The sequence below is a fragment of the Pteronotus mesoamericanus genome, unplaced genomic scaffold (genome assembly GCF_021234165.1).
Source record: "Pteronotus mesoamericanus isolate MK-2021 breed Mesoamerican mustached bat unplaced genomic scaffold, CSHL_Meso_final contig_74, whole genome shotgun sequence".
Classification (NCBI taxonomy): Eukaryota; Metazoa; Chordata; class Mammalia; order Chiroptera; family Mormoopidae; genus Pteronotus; species Pteronotus mesoamericanus.
The window spans coordinates 2,271,033-2,290,598 of record NW_026555247.1 but is presented as its reverse complement, the minus strand read 5'-3'; the positions used below and the strand labels follow the sequence as shown (position 1 = coordinate 2,290,598).

The following is a 19,566-nucleotide window of genomic DNA, read 5'->3' as shown; positions in this document are numbered from 1 at the left end:
GGGGATAAACAATAATGAAAAAATATAATAAAAGTATTTAAAAAAAGAAAAGAAAAGCAGTAAAATATATCCCATTATGTGGAGTAAAATCAGTACATAGAAATTGACCAAGAACTGACACAGATGTTAGAATTAGCAAAGAACATTACAGCAATCATTATACTGTATTCCATATGACCACAAAGGTGAATAGAGAAAAAGAGGATATAAAAAAAGAGTAAAATCAACTTGTAAGGATAAATATTGGGACTAACAGTAGATTAGATGTCACAAAAGAAAATATTACTGAAATTGAAGACATAGCAATATAAATTATCCAAAGTCAAACACTCAAAAAATAAAGGGAACATCAGTAAACTATGAGACAATTCTAAGCAGTCTCATACATGTAGATGGAGTTTTGAAAGAAAGGAGAAAGAGAAACAGAAAAAATATATTTGAAAAATAACATCACAACAATTTTTGACTCCCCATGTAAGGAGCTTTGAAGTCACCACTCTACCTTAACAACAAATAGAAGTTGTATAGGCTAAAAAATCAACAACTTTACTTGGCTTTATGAAAGAAAGGAAGATAGAGTGCCAAACACTGTCCTCAAAATTGGAGAGACAGGCAAATATAAGGGATTACATGTTACAGGGGCAGAAACTCACAAGCAGAAACCACCACAGGAACCAGTGCCAGGGTAGAAAAGCCTGAACTGTAACTGATGAATTTATAGAGGCTGAGTGTGGACTACTCTGAAAGTTAAAAACTCTGGGACCCAGTCTTGGGTGGTGGAGTCTTGGCAAAAATATTGTAATATTTATTTCTAGGCACTTAACCAGGTTCTCATAGTCAATATCAGAAAGAAAGAAAAAAAAATGCCCCATGATTCCAGCAGGGAGTGGCAGTAAGGAACCTTTCTGAAATGTGACAGTAAATTCTTTTTCTCAATAAGACCTATCCTCAAAACAAAATTTAAATTAAAAAACCTAGTTAATCAGAGCCTAACCTGAACTTAACTGAACTAGAGGAAGAGAAATATCCAGCTGTAGCCAACTCATACCATCCTACCTACAGGGGGAGAAAAACACACTGAAAAACACAAGTGAGTTCACAATCCAGAGACATAGGCTCATGAAAAGACTAGAATGTAATTACAGGACTATATAGTGCTTCCCCTCCCCCATACCTCACCACCACATTTGAAGGCCTATTACAGAAATTCTTTATATTCTGCACATCATTTCTATCAAGAAAAAATTACAAGGCATACCAAAAGGCAAAAACAACAACAACAACAACAACACGAAAAACCCAATGCCATTTTAAGAAACATTACTGGAATGCTGGAATTATCAAACCAATAATATAGAACAACTATGAGTAATATGCTAAAGTAGACAGTGTTCAACAACAGATGGGCAATGTAAGCAGGCACGTGAAAAGCCTAAGAAAGATCCAAAAGAATACTACAGATCAAAACCACTGTAGCAAAAATGAAGACTGTTTTTAATGCACTTATTAGTAGGTTGCCTGAGGAAAGAATCTAGAAGATACATCAATAATATACTCAAAAACTAAAAAACAAAGAAAACAAAGACAGAAAAAATAAAACTAGCATAGCCAAAGACTGTGAGACAACTACAAAAGGTGTAACATATGCATAATGGAAATACCAGAAGGAGAAGGAAGATAGAAAGGAATGGAAGAAATATTTTAAACATTAATGAATTTCCCAAAATTAATGTCAGACATCAAACCACAAATCCAGGAAGCTCTGAAACACCAACAGGGTATATACCTTAAAAACTATACCTCAGCATATCATTTTCAAACTATAGAAAATCAAAGATAAAGAATAAAAATCTGATAGAAACCAGAGGAATAAAACTATAATTTATTACATGGGAAGAAACAAAAATAAGAATTACACCTTTCTTTAGAAACCATGCAAGCAAGAATAGACTGAAATATTTAAAATACTGAGAGAAAAAGAAATACCATATAGAATTTTTCACCCTGTAAAACTATCCCTCAAAAGTAAAGGAGAAACAAAAGCTTTCTAGGAAAAAAAAATAAAATTTAGAAAATTTGTTTCCAGGATACCAGCCTTGCAAAAACTGTTAAAAGAAGTTCTTTAGAGAAACAGAATATCATAGATAAGAAATTCAGATATACACAAAGGAAGAGCAATGAAGAAAGAATAAGTGAAGGCAAAATAAAAGCTTTTATTTTTTTCTTAATTTATCTAACAGATAACAGTTTCTTCAAAAAATAATTTTAACAATGTATTTGATTATGCATGCCTATATACAAACAACCATATTTTTAAAAATGGGTCAAATACCAAAGCAAATTCCTTACTAAAAATAAACAGATGGGAAATAATCATATGAAAAAAGTCTCCTCAGCATGTGTCATCAGGGATATGCAAATTAAAATAACAGTGAATTTGCATATACCCTGGCTGGCATGGCTCAGTGGTTTGAGAGCCAATCTGCAAACCAAAGTGTCAACGGTTCGATTCCCCACACATGCCTGGGTTGCAGGCCAGGTCCCCAGCAGGGGGTATGTGAATGGCAACCACACATGGATGCTTTTCTCCCTCTCTTTCTCCTTCCCTTCCCCCCTCTTTAAAAATACATAAATAAATAAAAATCCCTAAAAAAATAAAATAAAGTAACAGTGAAATACTACTTCATGACTATTAGAATAGCAAAATCTAAAAGACTGACAACGCAAATGCTTGTGAAATGTTAGCAATTTCTAACATAAGTGAACATACTCTTACCATACAATCCAACAATCACATCCTTGGTATAATATTTATCCATAGGAGTCAAAATCTTATGTCCATACAAGATCTGCATACGAATGTTTATAGCAGCTTTATTCATAATTGCCAAAACTTAGGAGCAACTAAAATATGTTTCAGTGGGCAAATAGATATGTTAATAAGGGGTATATCCAGAAAATGAAATATTATTTAGGGTAAAAAGAAGAGCTTCAATCTATGACAAGACATGGAGGAATCTTACATGCACATTACTAAGAAAAGGAAGCCAATCTGAAAAGGCTACAAACTGTATGATTTCAACTGTATAGCATTCTGGTAATGGTTAAACTATGGAGACAGTAAATACACCAGTAGTTGTCAGGGTTTGGGCAGGGAAAAGGATGAATACCAATGTGCAGAAGACTTTTAGGACATTAAAACACTCTGTATGATACCATAATGGTGGATATGTGCCATTGTACATTGCCTAAAGTTATAGAGTATGCAATACCAAGATTGAACCATAAACTATGAACTTTGGCTGAGTATGATATGTCAATCAATAGGGGTTCATCAACTGCAACAAATGTACCACTTTATGGGAAGTGTTAATAATGGCACCAGCACTGAAGGGTAGCAGGGAGCATATGGGAAATCTGTACCTTCCCTTCAATTTCTTTATGAACCTGAAACCTCTAAAAAAAGAAAATAATAATGTCGTAACTTTTAAATGGCTATAATTCTTAATTTGATGAAAAGTATAAACCAACAAAGTTATAACTAATAAATGAGTGAAGGAAGAAAAAAAATGAATCATAAAAGTAATTAATCCAAAACAAAGCAAAAAAAAAGATAAAGAACAAAAATAAGAGTTTGGACAAATTGAAGACAAATAGCAAGATAAATTTAAATCTAATACTGTAAATAATTGCATTTCATTTAATGTCCTAAATACCCCAATTAAAAGACAGAATTTATCAGATTATATTTTTTTAGATTGTTTTAAAAGCAGCACCTATTTTTTGTTTATAAAAATCATATTCAAATATATAAATATAAATAAGATAAAAGTGAAAGGATGGAAAATTATATATATAATGCTAATTTTAATTAAAATACAATGGAGTGGCTATATTAATATCACAGATAAGCAGATAAGTGAAAAAATAAGGTACAAAATGACACTAGTTTGCATTAATCAATTAGGCATACAATCAAATGTCTACATTTATGTGTTTTGTACACTTGTTTTTAAATACTTCCCAATCCATCCCATCTTTTCTGCATGAATAAATACTATGAAGTCCTGTTCACTGCTATTTATGAGATGTATGGTGAGCTGCAGCCTTCTTCATCACATTAATGTGGAAAATTTCAAGTCTAAATCTCCACCTTGGATTTATTTCTGAGGGACTATAAGATTCCCAGCTACAAGGCTCTTCAAAATCTTGTGTTACTGCTATGTCCTGTTGAAAACAGAACAGGAAAGGAAGTAAGGTCAGAAAAAGGAACAAGACTGAAATCAGTTCTTTGGTAACTATCTTATTTATAAACTAGAGACTCTAACGAGTATTGTATCAATTTGGATTGTTTGTTCAAAAGCAAATCAAAGTCAATTCTAACTAAAATAAACAAAATAAGCAAATTTATTGGAAGGATAAATGTAGTTTTACAGAATCTGAAAAGAATCCTAAAAACCAGTCCTCAGTGTAGTGGGCAAAACAATGTCCCCTACAAATGCCCATGATCTATTCCCTAGTACCTGTGAATATGCCACCTTTTATGGTATAGAAGTATTAAAGCTGCAAATGAAATGAAGATTGTTAATCAGTTGACTTTACCATAGGGATATAGATTATAGGGTGATAGATAAATAATGATAGATTATTTAGGTGAGCCCAACATAGTCACAAGAGTCCTTCTTAAACGTGGTTAAGGGAGGCAGATGAGCAGAGTCAGATATGCAATAATGGAAACAGTCAGAGAGATGCAATGTGAGGACATGCCCTTTCCTTTCAAGTTGGAGGAAGGGGGCCATGAGTCAAGAAATGAAGGAAGCTTCTAGAGGCTGGAAAAAACAAGAAAGTGGATTCTTACCTAGAGTCTTTAGAAAAGAACACAGCCCTGCCAATATCTTAATTTTAGGTCAATGAACCCCATGCCAAATTTCTGACCTCCAGATTTTATAAGACAATCAGTTTGTTTTGTTTTAAACCACTAAACTTGGGTAATTTGTTATAGTGGCAATAGAAATTTAACAGTCAGGATGAATCCCACCAATTAAATCCTCTGGGTTACTCACTACAAAGTCAAAACTCCAGGGACATTATCTGAGTGACATGAGCATTCAGTAGCCTGAGAGGGTGAGTCATCTTAATTGACAGGCCAAGAAGATGACATACAATGAACAACTGATTCCTCAAAGCAAAAGCAAAATTAGATTGTGTTAGTAGAATGGAAAATGGATGTCTACAGGCAAAATCAACAGACTTTTCTACAGTGGACAGACTTCCATCTTACCTAGCGCCTATCCCAGTAGCCAACATGGAAATAACTGAAGTTTCTCCTGACTCCCAAAACAAAAATGATTTGTTCTCAGTAGGAACAAATAAAACTACAGTTATCATCAAAAGATCAAATCTGAATTGCTTATGAAGAACTCGGGTCAATATAATTATCAAACACTTATTGAGTGTTCAGTATGTCAGTCTATGCTAAGTACTGGAGATGAAATGGACAGCAGGAAGCCTTAGTCTCTTCTCTGGAGGACAAGACAAAGTAAGCTTTGAGTATGCAATTAAATTTGTGTGTGTGAAATGTGTCAAGTACTGTGGAAGGAGAAGTATAGATTTGGGGATATATTACAAGAAATTTTAATGATTAGTCACCATCCTTTATATTCACTAAAATTAGCATTTGCTTCCTCCTGTATTTGCATGCTTCTTAAAATCAGAAGGCAGCTTCTTCTACTTTGTATCCAACATGATGTACTTTGCACAGTAGGTACTCAGTACATGTTTAAGAATTGGATTGAATTTCCAACTAGAACCCCTGGGGGAAAAGTGGGAAAATATTTTAAAGAGAAAAACTGTTTATGGTACTAAATATTCAGATATAACACTCACTTTTAATGGGCTTCCACCTTTTGTATGTACCAAGTGGCCTCACATATATTAATCCCCAGCCTGTGACAATTCATTTCATAAAAACATGAACATTTTCATTCTATTTGGCAGCCCACTGCCTAACTATTCCTCAGGAATGGCCCAGGAGGAGCAGAACCTGCAGCTCCTGACAAAATGCCTCTCTAGGTACTTCAGCAAACACATCTCCAGTCAACTTTAAAAGGAACATGAAGAGACAATTAGATTTGGAGAGCTTGTCCCAGGGCTTATCAAGCAGTTAGAAAAGCATTTTAGACCCATAAAGGAAAATATATGAAACAAGTTTTTATGATGCCCTTCTCAAGTCCAGCTGGCTATTTTGCAGTAATTTCCTCCTATTTTTTTAGTCTGGGTTTCTGATTGGTTAGATTTAACTGGATGGGACAAACCAAAAAAGTAACAAAAGTGCACCATTTACTCTGGAAACCCTGCCTATATTACTGTTTAATAATTCAATTTATAAATTGTTAAAAGATTTAAATCCCAGGAAGTATAGAAGGTTCTGAAATTTTGGCTTCCACTGGGCTTTTTAAACCAAAGAATCAAATAAGAAGCTTGTGAGACAAATGACAGTAACTTGTGAATTTGTCTGGCTTTTCAGCAAGGTGTTAAAAGGCAAAGCATTCCCTCAGTTTGCAGAGATCAAATATTAATAATAACAAGAAGGCCCACATTCCTCTGAAGAAAAAATGGATAAAAAGTCTATAAACCTTCCTATCCCAGCTCCATTTCTATTTTCTGACAAGTTAACTGGTTGGAAGGCAATCCCCCCTGAGCAGCTATACTGACAAAACTTTAAAGTAGTTGCCTTCATTTATTTACTAATTTTGCCATGGGAATTTCCTTCAACCATATATAATAGTAATTTGATAAGCAAATTAATCTCTACATTTTATTTCAATTTCTTCTAAAGGAATTCCACAGAGGAGTTTTTCCAGTTATCTACCCTTCTAAAAGTGTAAAAGGGTAAAATATTCATACATTTCTAGTGGACCTCTTGTTTGTTTTTTCTTTTTTTGTTTTTTTGTGGGTTGTTTTTTTTTTTGCAAGACAAAGGCTCTTTGTTCTGACAGAAGTGATTTAGAAATTGTTGGCACAGTTGCAAATAAGATTCAGACCAACTGGCTGTAAACTAAATAGCCAGATGATAGAATGTGTTATTAAGTATTTATGAAGTAATCTGGGAGAATATGCAGCTGGTCCCCTGTTCCTTAATAGATGTGAGAGTTCCCAGTATATTTCACTGATTGATTACATGAATATACTTATTACAGTGGTATATTAGAAAACAAGCCTTTAATCATCTGATGCCTTTTCTCTGTAAGACTATCTTTCTAGACTAAAAGGGGCATTTGTTTTTATACCAACAGCAGAAATATCCTTTATTCAAGAGAAATTCTAGATAGAAATACATTCAAATATGGGTTATATTCTAAATTACTTAATTGGAGTTGCCTCTTTAAATTCTTTGTTTGAAATAAATAATGTTGTCAATGAGTCATCACTATGTGTAAGTTAAACATCCAGCTACCCCTTAATATGTGGGAAATATATTTTTGTGTTTTTCCCCAAAAATATCCATTTGTTCTCCTTGATATACTGTATAAGCTCAAATGAATGAAGTACATAATGCTCTTAGATAAAATTGATTTAAACTTGAGAATACATCCAAAACATATAAGTCCAAAACTAAACAATCTTGGAAAGTTTCAGTGACTATGAATAAAATTTCTAAATTGGAAATGTCATTTCAACCTTTTTTTCTACCTCACTGCTATGACTCATAATTGATTGCTTTTGTTGCCTTAATTTCCTTTAGTACAGTGTGACCATTTCCTAGGATTATTGTGTACTGTGTAATCTTCTTTAGTTACATTCAGTAGTGTCATATGAGGATTATCTGGTATGGGAAGAAGTATATTCATAATGTAAGTAAATTTGTGTAACTGACCTTCAAAACCACTGATTGTGTTTATAAGACACCAGCACTCCCAGTAGTAATGTTATTCTTGAAACCCCTTCAAGGTTCATTTCAGCAGTAATTTTCCATTAGGCCCACTGATATAATCTATACAATAATGTCATGGTGGGCAGTCTATAACCAAATTTAAATATAGGTATGAAATTCAGGACTTTGAATGGGCCCATAAAAACAATCAAGTTAAATCATTTCATTAAGCAAAGCAACAAGTGAAGAAAAATGACTTTCCCATAACCACACACTATTTGGTGGCAGACCTGAGAATAGTATAGGAGTTTCCTATTTCCACGGTCAGTGCTGGATGGGCCATAGTTGATGAATTTGATCAACACAAAGAAGAAATTGTACTGGAAACATTTTGCTACCATGGCTACAGGATCAGCCTGAATATATAGCAAAAACAAACACGTTTTTAAGTCACAGAGGCACAAGAGTGGAAAACACTCATCATTTATTTCTTATCAGTCCATATTTTTATTATATACATAATGTAAATGTTTCATTAGGAAATTCCTATACATCAACTAATCCAAACAAAGATTAAATGGCTGATGTGTAAGTCTATTTTTATGTAGCTCTGAATAAGGAATTAGAATATTCAGGTTGAGTAACATAATTTCTTTGAAGAGTCTGAGCCTTATTACTCTACCTAGAGATAAGAAGCCAGAGTGTCATACATCTATGGAGAAAATAAAAAGTTGCACAGAAATAAGATACATTTATCTTTCTTTCCTCACAACCAAACCAATCAACAAAGAACTTCTTCCTTGGGTAAAGTTTAGAGTACTTTAAAAACCTGCAGTGTGATTATGGAACTAAATTCAAATATTTTGTTTAAGTAAAATCTATGTGGCAACAAATTCTCAGCAATATCTATAGAATCATTGGTATTTCTAAGTGTTCTAATTTCATGTTTACGATGGCTTCATCTCCTTTTTAATTATCCAGTCCTCTGCCACCAAGAATAATGCCAACTTTCAATTACTATTTGAAATTAACTTCTCTTTTTCCAATTTGTTAGAAATGACTTTATCCTTAGCTTATTGTAAACATCAGCACCAGCCAGAGTTTTCTTCATCATCTCAACTGTGCAACTTAAAGTACACTTGTTTCCATCTGAAAATATGCCTGCTGATTCCCAAGGCTAAATCCCACTGTCCTATAACTTGGCTCTCTTTGCCTTATTCCACCTCCATCTTTAGTTCATTTATTTAATAAATATTTCTCTTCAGTCAACCCATGGGATCTTTTCCCTCAGTCCTCAGCCCATAAATATGTTCCTGTTACTCTTAAAATGAACAAAAACATTATTTGACCCTAATGCCTTTCCTGGTTCTTTTCCTGCATTTTTCAGACAAGCTAAGTTTACCCATTGAAAAGCATATTAAAATAGAATGCTTAATGTGATAGAAGAAATGTTCAAAATATATATTAAAAGTAAATACAAAACAATACAGGCAACATAATTGCAATTTTGTGAAAAAAAGTACATTTGCACAGGAAAAGTTGTAAAAGACTACACATATACAAAAAGAGACAGAGAGGACAAAGACACAGAAATAGAATGACAGTGGTAGCGACATATCTCTGCGTAATAAAATTATGTGATCTCTATTTTCTTCATGCTGTTCTATATTTTCAAACTTTTCTTTTTAAATTATTTTAATTATTAAAATAATTTGAGCAGTTTTAGGTTCACAACAAAATTAAACAAAAAGTGCAGAGAATTCCATTATACCCCTTGTCCTCACACACACGGTCTTTCCTACAATCAACATACCACACCAAAATGGTGTGTATATTACAATCGATGAACCAACATTGGCACATCATTATCATTCAAAGTTTCTAGTTTATACTACCACCACTCTTGATGTTGTACATTCTATGAGTTTGGACAAATGTATAATGAAATATATCCATTTTTATACTATCATAAAGAGTACTTACACTATCCTGGAAATCCTCTGTGCTCTGCCTTTTCATCGCCATTTACCCCCTTAACCTGATATTTTGATTGCTTACATAGTTTTGTCTTTTCCAAAATGTCATATAGTTGGAATCATACAGTAGATAGCCTTTCAGATTGGATTGTTTCACTGCAACGTTTAAGGTTCCACTGTGTCATTCTGTGTCTTTATAGCTTGTTTTATTTTAGCACTGAATAATGTTCAACTATTTAGATGTACCAGAGTTCACTTATCCATGAACTTACTAAAGGACATCTTGGTTGCTTCCCAGTTTTCGCAATTATAGATAAAGCTGCTATAAACACCTGTGTGCAGATTTTGTGTAGACATAAAATTTTGACTCCTGTAAATACCAAGGAGTGTGATTGCTGGGGAGTATGGTAAGAGTATATCTAGATAATGTAAGAAACTTTCAACCTGTTTTCCCAAGTGGCTGTATTGCATTTTCACCAGCAATGAATGAAATGTGTTGCTCCACATCTCACCAGCATTTGGTGTGTTCCAGACTTTGACCATTTTAATAGATGCATAGGACCATTTCATTGTCGTTTAATTTGCATTTCCTTGGTGACATATAATAAAGAGCTTCTTTTTACATGTCTGTTTGCCATTTATACATACTCTCTGGTGATAGGATTATTTAGCTCTTTGGCTCATTATTTTTAATAGAATTGTTTGTTTTCTTATTCTTGAGTTTGAAATTCTTTTGCATAGTTTAGATAACAGTTCTTTGTCAGATATGTCTTTTGCAAATATTTCTTCCAGTCTGAGACTTATTTTCTCATTCTCTTGACATTGTCTTTACAAAGCATAAGTTTTTATTTTAATATTGTTCAGCTTGTCTATTATTTCTTTCATAGATTGTGCCTTTGGTGTTGTAACTAAAATGTCATCATCTTGACCAAGATTATCTAGATTTTCTGCTATGCTATCTTGTAGAAATTTTATAGTTATGCATTTTACATTCAAGTCTGTTATCCACTTTGAGGTAATTTTTTGATGGATGTAAGGTCCATCTGGATTCATTTTTTTTGTTTGTTTTTGTTTATTTACATTTGACTGCCCAGTTCTTCCAACACCATTTGTTGAAAAGACTACCTGCTCCATTGTATTGTCTTTGCTCCTTTGTTAAAGCCCAATTGACTATATTTGTGTGGGTTTATTTTGGGAATCTGTATTCTGTTCCTTGATTTATCCATCTCTTCCTTCACCACAATGCCTTGATTACCATAGCTTTATAGTAAATATTGAAGTCAAGTAGTATCAGTCCTCCAACTTTGTTCTTCTATTTCAGTATGGAACTGGCTCTTCTGGGTCTTTTGTCTCTCCATATAAACTTTAGGATCGTTTTATTTTAATCTACCAAATAACATTCTAAGATTTAGGATGGAATTGTGCTGAAACTGTAGATTGAGTTGAGAAGAACTGACATCTTGATAATATTGAGTATTCTTATCCATGAACTGGAATATCTCTCCATTATTTAGTTCTTTAATTTTGTAAGATCTTCTTTGATTCATAGTCATCCTACAGACATTGTACATATTTTGTTAAATTTATACCTATTTCCTTTTAGGGGTGTTAATATAAAAGGTATTGCATTTTTAATTTTAAATTCCACTTGTTTATTAATGATATATAAAGAAAAAGATTGACTTTTATATATTAATTTTCTATTTGGCCACTTCCCTATGACTTCTAACTAGTTCCAAGGATTTCTTGTTGTGGTGGTTGTTATTTTAATTTGCTACATAGACAATCATGTTATCTATGAACATGACAACTTTATTTCTTCCTTCAGAATCTGTATACGTTTTTCTTAAAATCTTATCTTATTACATTAGCTGGAAGAGCCAGAATGCTGTTGAAAGGAGTGATGAGAGGGGAAATCCTTACCTTGTACCTGTTCTTAGTTGGAAAGTTTCATGTTTGTCATCATTAAGTATGAGGTTACCTCATACTTAATCTCAAAAAATCTCAAAAATGAGATTTTTGTAGATATTGTTTATGAAGTTGAAGAAGTTCCCATCTATTACTAGTTTACTGAGAGTTTTTATCATGAATAACTACTGGTTTTTATCAAAAATTTTTTGTACTTATTGATATAACATTGTGACTTTTTTGCCATTGATGTGATGGACCACATTAATTTATTTTAAAATGTTGAACTGGTCTGGCATACCTGTGATAAATCCCACTTGTTGTGGTGTGTAATTCTTTTATACTTTTTTGGATAAAATGTATAATATCGAGTTGAGGATTTTTGCATTTATGTTTACAAGAAATATTGGTCTGAAGTTTTATATTCTTGTAGTGTCTTTGCCTACTTTTTTATTAGGGTAATGCCAACCTCAGGGTTAATTAGGAAATAATCCCTTTGCTTCTGTCCTCTGAAGGCTATTGTACAGAATTGGTATAAGAAGCTGGCTATGTCAACACAGTGGTGACAAGATGATCCAGAACCCAGAAAAACAGACATGTCTGTAGGTAAAATATATATTCTCCTACCCAGACAGAAAGGCCAGGTCCTGCGTCTCCACAGCCTGCTGTGGAAAAAGCCACAGCACCTCTCTCTGCCTCAGCTTCAGCTACTGCTTTCTAAGCACTATGATATTGGTCTGCCCTACCAGGCCTGGGGCACAATGCAGGGAATCCAGGCCTGGCTCCCATTTGCAAGGTCTGGGCTCTCTGGCTGGAATTCAGTAATGCCGGGAAGAAGGGAGTGGGGCAAGGAAGGGGCCCTGGTGAGGGTCATAAGGCAAGAGTGGCTACAATGTTGGAGCCAGCAGTCCTCATTATTAGTGTTTAGCTTTGTAGGGTCTTGGGTATTTCTGCAGGTCAGGCTTCCACTGCTTGTGGAGCCAGTCGATGCTGCCCCAGTTATGCTGCCACCCAGAGATATTCTGCTCCATCAGCCTGGCCAACATACATTCCTGAGCCAGCATGGAAATGAGCATGCAGATGAACTCATCTTAGTCGTGGGTCCCTCTCTGGTCATCAGTCTTCAAGTCCTTCCTCTCCTTTACTTCTTCCTTGAGGCAAGGAGTTCTGGAGTGATGTCCCTTCTTTCATTTATCACAGTAGTGAATTATCTTTTCTCTATTTTCTTAGTTAGTGTGACTAGAGGCTTTTCAACTTTATTGATCTTTTCAAATAACCACCTTTTAATTTTGTAGATTTTTATTGTTGAGTTCCAATTTTCAATTTCAATGATTTGTGCTCTTTTATTATTTATTTTCTTACTATTACCTGAGAGTTAACTTTTTTTCTTTTTTTACTAGTTTCCTAAGGTGAAAGCTTACATTATTAATTTTAGATTTTAATTTTTTTTAAGATATGCATTCAATGCTATAAATTTTCCTGTCAGTACTGCTTTGGCTTCATCATACACATATTTTTAAAAGATTTTATTTATTTATTTTCAGAACAAAGGAGGGAGAAAGAGAGGAAGGAAAATCAATGTGTGGTTGCCTCTTGCACAACCCCAGCTGGGGACGTGACCCGCAACCCAGGCACTGCCCTGACTGGGAATCGAACTGTCAACCCTTTGGTTTGCAGGCTGGGGCTCAATCCACTGAGCCACACCAGCTAGGGCTTCATCATACAAATTTTGGAAAGTTGTATTTCAACTTTCATTTAATTCAAAATACTTTTTAATATTTTTTAGGTTACTTTAACTCATGTGTTTTTTAATATCCATGTATTTTAGGATTTTCCAATTATCTTTCTGTTATTGGACTCTATTCCACTGCAGTACGAGAATAGACACTGTATGATTTTATAGCTCTACTGTGGTCTATGTTGGCTGATATTTCATGTAAGCTTGAGAAGAATGTGTAATCTGCTGTTGTTTTGTGAAGTAGTCTATAGGTATCAATTGTATCTAGTGGATTGGTGGTACTGTTAGGTTCATCTATGCCTTAAGTATCTTTTGCTGTTTGAATTTTTTCATTTATGAGAGTAGAGTGTTACTCTTCAACTACTGTCAACTAAAACTGTTGATTCATTTATTTCTCCTTACAGTTCTACCAGCATTTGTTTCAGATATTTTGATATTTTGTTGCTAGGAGTATGCCTATTAAGGATCATTAAGTCTTTTGGAGTATTGACTCCTTTATAATTGTGTAATGTCTCTCTTTATCCCTAATAACTTTTCTTGCTCTCATGTCTGCTCTGTTTGAAATTAATATAGCTACTCCTACTTTCTTTTATTTTTAGCATATATCTTTCTTCATTTCTTTACTTTTAATTTATGTGCATCTTTATATTTAAAATGAGTTTTCTGTCAATAACATGTAATTGGTCTTGTTTTTTGAATCACATTTACAACTTCTGTCTTTTCATTGAAGTTTAGACCATTAACATTCAAAGTTACCATTGATATAGTTGGATTAATATCCACCATATTTATTATTGTTTTCTATTTGTTGCCCTCGTTTTTTGTTCCTATTTTTGTCTTTTACACTTTCTCTTTTATTGTTTTCCATGTTTTCAAATTTTTCCCAAAAATAAACAATACTTTTTAAATTTAAAAATCTCAAAAAGACATTATTTAATATAAGAATAAAAATGTCTTGACATTTCTCTCAGTTACTTATCTTCAGGCACAACACATGGTGATAGAAATCTTGAGAGCACTTTTTCTACCTCTGGTGTTCTACAATTTCAGGTCTATTCCTACTCCTCTTCTACTTCACCCCTCCTCTCCTTTCCACCAAATGGGGACATTTCCAAAAATTCATTCTTTCATTCTCCTGACCATATTACTCTTCACTAGCACATGGAGAACTCCAAAATTCTCTCTTTATAGCTGCAGCTTCACCTCTACACAGATAATTCTAATATTCCTTTCCAGCCCTGCCTACAAGATACTTGATCCTCTTGAAAACCATACCTCTACCTCAAATTTAACATCTCAGAAACCCATGCTGATCTCTTATCACCTCAAGTCTGTTCACTCCTTAACGTCATTACTTGTGTCAATTCATTTCTCCATCAAAGTATACCATTGAAGCCTATCTTTTTTCCCTATATATTTAGTCAAGTGTTGTGTATTTTCCATTTATATTTTAAATAATCTCTTATGACTGTCTTTTTCTTTCCATTACCATTGCTTCCATCTTAATTTAGTCCTTTATCACTTGTGCTTAGACTCTGGAATAGCCTCCTTATTATTCTCACCACTGTAATCTCTTCCAACTGTCTCTTAAATGTAAGTTATTTTCTTGCTGCTCAACATCACCTGCAAATTGTCTCAGAATGCAAAATCTTGGGTTCTGCCCCAACCTCTGGTATCAGACTCTGCATTTTAACAAGCCTACAAAATGATTCCTATGTTCACTGATTTGTATAAAGCTTTTGGCTTATTTGTACCACAATGCCTTCTCACTTATAGAATCTTTTCTTCTCTAGTCAGCTGAAATTCAGAGCTGTCCTTCTCCATGAGGCTGTTCCATACCACTCTAATTCACCATGCTCATCTTTCACAGAATGCTTGTTTTTTCCACTCATTTTGTCACTTAATATTCTATTTATCTTTTCTCTGGACATGTTGGCCTTCCCCAAGTAGATTGTAATTGCCTGAGCAAAGGCTTTGTTTGTTTTCCCCTATACATCTGGATAGAGGATAAATGCTCATAGATCAAATAAATTGGTTCAATACATTCTAGGCAGAAAATTATTAAGTGTTTACACATTTTAGAAATATTTTATTTGATTTCAGACCATATCCTACTCACTTTTTAAAGTTTATTCTGTGCCTCAGAATTCAAATATATATTTGTTTCCCTAAATAAATTGATTGAAACATTTCTACTTGTACCATATTTCTCTAAAATAACAGCTAAGATTCATTGATTTAGCTCTATGTTCCAAACACTTGTCAGCTCATTGTATTTAAACCTTAATATTCATCAAAGAAATGCGTTCTATTACTTCTCAGATGTATTTTACGGATGGAGAAAATTGAGGCACAGAAAAGTTAATGATTTTGCCTAGGGTCACACAGTGGTAAGTGGTTGAACCAAGCTGGGAACTCATAATGATTCTTATCTATTAGGTATACAGCCTGCTTCATTTGCCTATATAATTAACATACACTATTGATTCCCATTAATCAGAATTTTATAAAAAATTTAAAAGATGTAAAAATTAATTATAAGATGCCTGTAAGACATTTGACTCCTTGAGAAAGAAATTCAAAAGGTATGGAAAAGGCTCTACTTTTAGAGTGTTAGGTAATTATTTTTCATCACTATTTATCCATACATATGAATCTATAACAGCATCTCTAGTTGATTTAATGCAAAGCTAGAGTAGCTAAATGGTAATCATTTAAGTACAAACTTAAGAATTTGCTGTTATTTGGGTATGTGTCAAGTTCATTGCCTTCTAGTAACTAATCTTTTTCTGAAAAGTCTATACCAGAATAATGATGTATTGACTAAACTTAGTACTGTATGGCAATGTTGTGACTACTAGAATATCTAAAGTAATCAAGATTTCTAACAACAAAATAAATTTAGTGAGAAAAAGGTGCATAGGTCAAGGAATAATCCAACCAATATCTTCTTCATATCTAAAGCATTACAAAAAACAATAATATAAACTGACAATTACATTCAATAGTACTTCAGAGGAATATATAAAATAAACCTTTTCGTGAATGTATTTCAACAATGTGTGTGTGTGTTTGTGTGTGTGTCTGTGTGTTTCTAATAGATCACTCCACAGCAGGATATGGTAGACTAAGAAAAACAGGGGTTTGAGAGCCAGGCAGTGCTGAGGCTGAATCCCAACTGATTGCTCACATTGGACAAGCTACTAAATTTCTTAGGTCTCATATTCCCTAAATTGGAAAGGGAGGGTAAACTGTCTCTGTTACTATGCTTTCTAAGAATAAATATAATTACAATGTCTTTAAATTTCCTTAAGGTGTTTAAATATTACAGCCAATCTTACCACCTCAGGCAGAGTAGTTACCAGTCTTACTGTAAGCGTTACAGATAGGGAAATAAATGCACATTTTTCTCTTTTTTTTTTTTAGGAAAAAAATATGGAATGCTTCATGAATTTGTGTATTACCCCTGCACATGGGGCCATGCTAATCTTCTCTGTATTGTTCCAATTTTAGTATAAGTTCTGCTGAAGCAAACACAAATATAAATGTGCTTTTAAAATGTAACTTTAGCAAGTTAGCACAATAAGAAGCCCCATATTTTGTTCCCCGACAGAGACACCAACTTAACAATGTAATGTCTAAAAGACCTTTAAGAGAATTCCAGAAACCAGTTAAAAAGTCATAGTATCCCAAGAAAGTGCAAAGCCAAGACCAGCCACATTGAAATGGATAAGAAAAGCTTCACCCAGGAGAGGTCTTCCCCCAAGCCAGCGCAGAAACAGCCTTAACGAAATGGATACCTAAGAATTATGAGGCAAAAAATCAAAATAATCATCTTAAAGAAGTTCAATGAACTGCACAATAAAACAGACAACTAAGCAAAATTGGAAAAATGATGCATGAACAAAATGAAAATACAAACAAAGAGATGGATACTCTTAAAAAGCAGAACTTCAGGAATTGAGGAACACAATAACTGAATTAAAATATTCACTAGGAGGGTTGAACAATAAACTTCATCAAATGGAAGAAAGAATCAGCAAAAAAAAAGAGACTTGAAGATAAGTCATTTGAAATTATCAAGTCAGAGAAAGAAAAAGGAGAAAAGAATGACTAAAGGTGTAACAAAATCCAAGGGACTAACAGGGGCAGAGAGTGCATTTAAGAAATAATTACCAGTGAACAAAGCAAAGCCTCAGATCCACCACCAGGTCTGGTTTTGGTCCACGACACCTTCCATGCCACTCACCCACCGTATGCCCCTGCTGCAGCCATGGGAGTGCAGGTGGAGACCATCTACCCCAGAGATGGATGTACCTTCCTAAAGCACAGGCAGACCTGCATGGTACACTACATGGGGATGCTTGAAAATGGAAAGAAATTTGATTCCTCCCAGGACAGAAACAAACCCTTTAAGTTTATGCTAGGCTGGGAAGAAGGGATTGCCCAGATGAGTGTGGGTCAGAGATCCAAACTGACTATCTCCCCATACTATGTCCATGATATCACTGGGCACCCAGGCATCACCCTTCGAAAAGCCACTCTTGTTTTAATGTAGAGCTTCTAAAACTGGAATAACAGGAATGACCTACTCCCTGAGCTCCCTGTTCTTAGATGTGCTGTGGAGGGATCCAATGTCCTCAATGAGCACTCACAAATCTTTACAGAGCTTTTCCTTATGTTCCACCATACTCTATGTAAATGTCTGTCCTGACTAAATGTGTTCTGTCACCCATTTTGCTCTTCCTCCTTCTTTTCGTATGTGTGTTAGCTTAAACTACATGCCATAAACCTCAGGTAACTCTTTTTATTTTGTTTTCAGGTGAAGATTCAGTTGCAGTCTTTTGGATCTAGGTTTCGAACTAAGTACTAGTCAAGTATTAACACCACGACTTGAGACTAGGAATTGTTGTGTGGGGGGAGGGGAATGCAAGAATCTTTATCTTATTTTTTGGATGAAATTTTTTCTATTATATATTAAACATTCTTGCTTCTGTGCTGCAAAGCCATAGCAGATTTGAAGAACTGTTGAGGGCCTAATTATTTCCAAATTGAGAAATATTTTTGGGTTGAATTAAGAGTCCTACCCAAAACTGAAGTGGGGAAGGGGAGAACTCTTGACTCCACTGCCCATCCCACCCTCCCCTGAAACCCTCTGCCTTTTAAAAGCAAATCTTTTTCACTGCAATGTTGGACAGGTGTCTGTCCTGGGTCAGCTTGGACCTCTGAAGCCTTCTTTATGGACTGACTTTTCCACCAGCTTATGTTTTGTTTTGGTTTTTTTCCTAATAAATATTAGGGATTTTTATAATCTCATAGCTACCCATGCACCACTTCCTACATTTTAAGAACTTTAATTGAATGTTTAAATTGAAGGTGATGAACACTAAATTAAATTGAAGGTGAATTAAACTAAAAACTGAATGAAAGCCTAGCCATCATGACAAATCCCTGAGTGTTGTCTTAATAAAATGATGCTGGCCATCACAACTTCAGCCTTTCTTATTTTTTAATGCTCAGTTCCTCCTGTTGATCTTGATGTTTCCTGGCTTTTCCTTATCCCCTCTCTCTCCTTTGCTGTCCAGTATAGTGATTTGGTGAAAGAAATTATTGCTGCCTACCTTCCAACTTCCATCCCTGCACTACATATAAATTTTGAGTTTTATAATTGCAATAAAAGTGTATTACACTGGCTTTTCAAAAATAGGGAAAAAAAGAAATAATTACCAATGCTTCCCAAATTTTAGGAAAGAAATAGGCAACCAAATTCAATAAACTCAGAAGATTCTAACTAGGATAAACCCAAAGAAACCCACACTGAGACAATTATAATCAAACTCCCAAAAGTCAAAGATACAGAGAAAAAATATGAAAGAAGCAAAAGAAAAGCAACTCGTCATGTACAAGGGCACTCCCATAAGATTATCAGTAGGTTTCTCAGCAAAAATATCATAGGTCTAAAGGAGTGGAATGATATATTCAAAGTACTAAAAATATAATAATTCCAACCAAGAATACTCTATCTAACTAAACTGCCCTTCAAGAAACAAAAGAGAAATAAAGGTTTTCCA

General features: G+C 34.2%; 1 protein-coding gene and 1 non-coding gene across 2 annotated transcripts; one reads left to right on the top strand and one right to left on the bottom strand.

Moving 5' to 3' along the window:
- Positions 1 to 16,924: 16,924 nt before the first annotated feature.
- Positions 16,925 to 17,030, bottom strand: LOC129078942 (U6 spliceosomal RNA). The gene has a single exon (XR_008530013.1). It is a non-coding gene; the product is annotated as a U6 spliceosomal RNA (small nuclear RNA).
- A 738-nt stretch (positions 17,031 to 17,768) lies between these two features.
- On the top strand, positions 17,769 to 18,053 carry LOC129078847 (peptidyl-prolyl cis-trans isomerase FKBP1A-like). Its single transcript, XM_054583825.1, has one exon. It carries the CDS (start codon positions 17,769 to 17,771, stop codon positions 18,051 to 18,053), a length of 285 nt encoding a protein of 94 aa, XP_054439800.1.
- Positions 18,054 to 19,566: the final 1,513 nt, after the last annotated feature.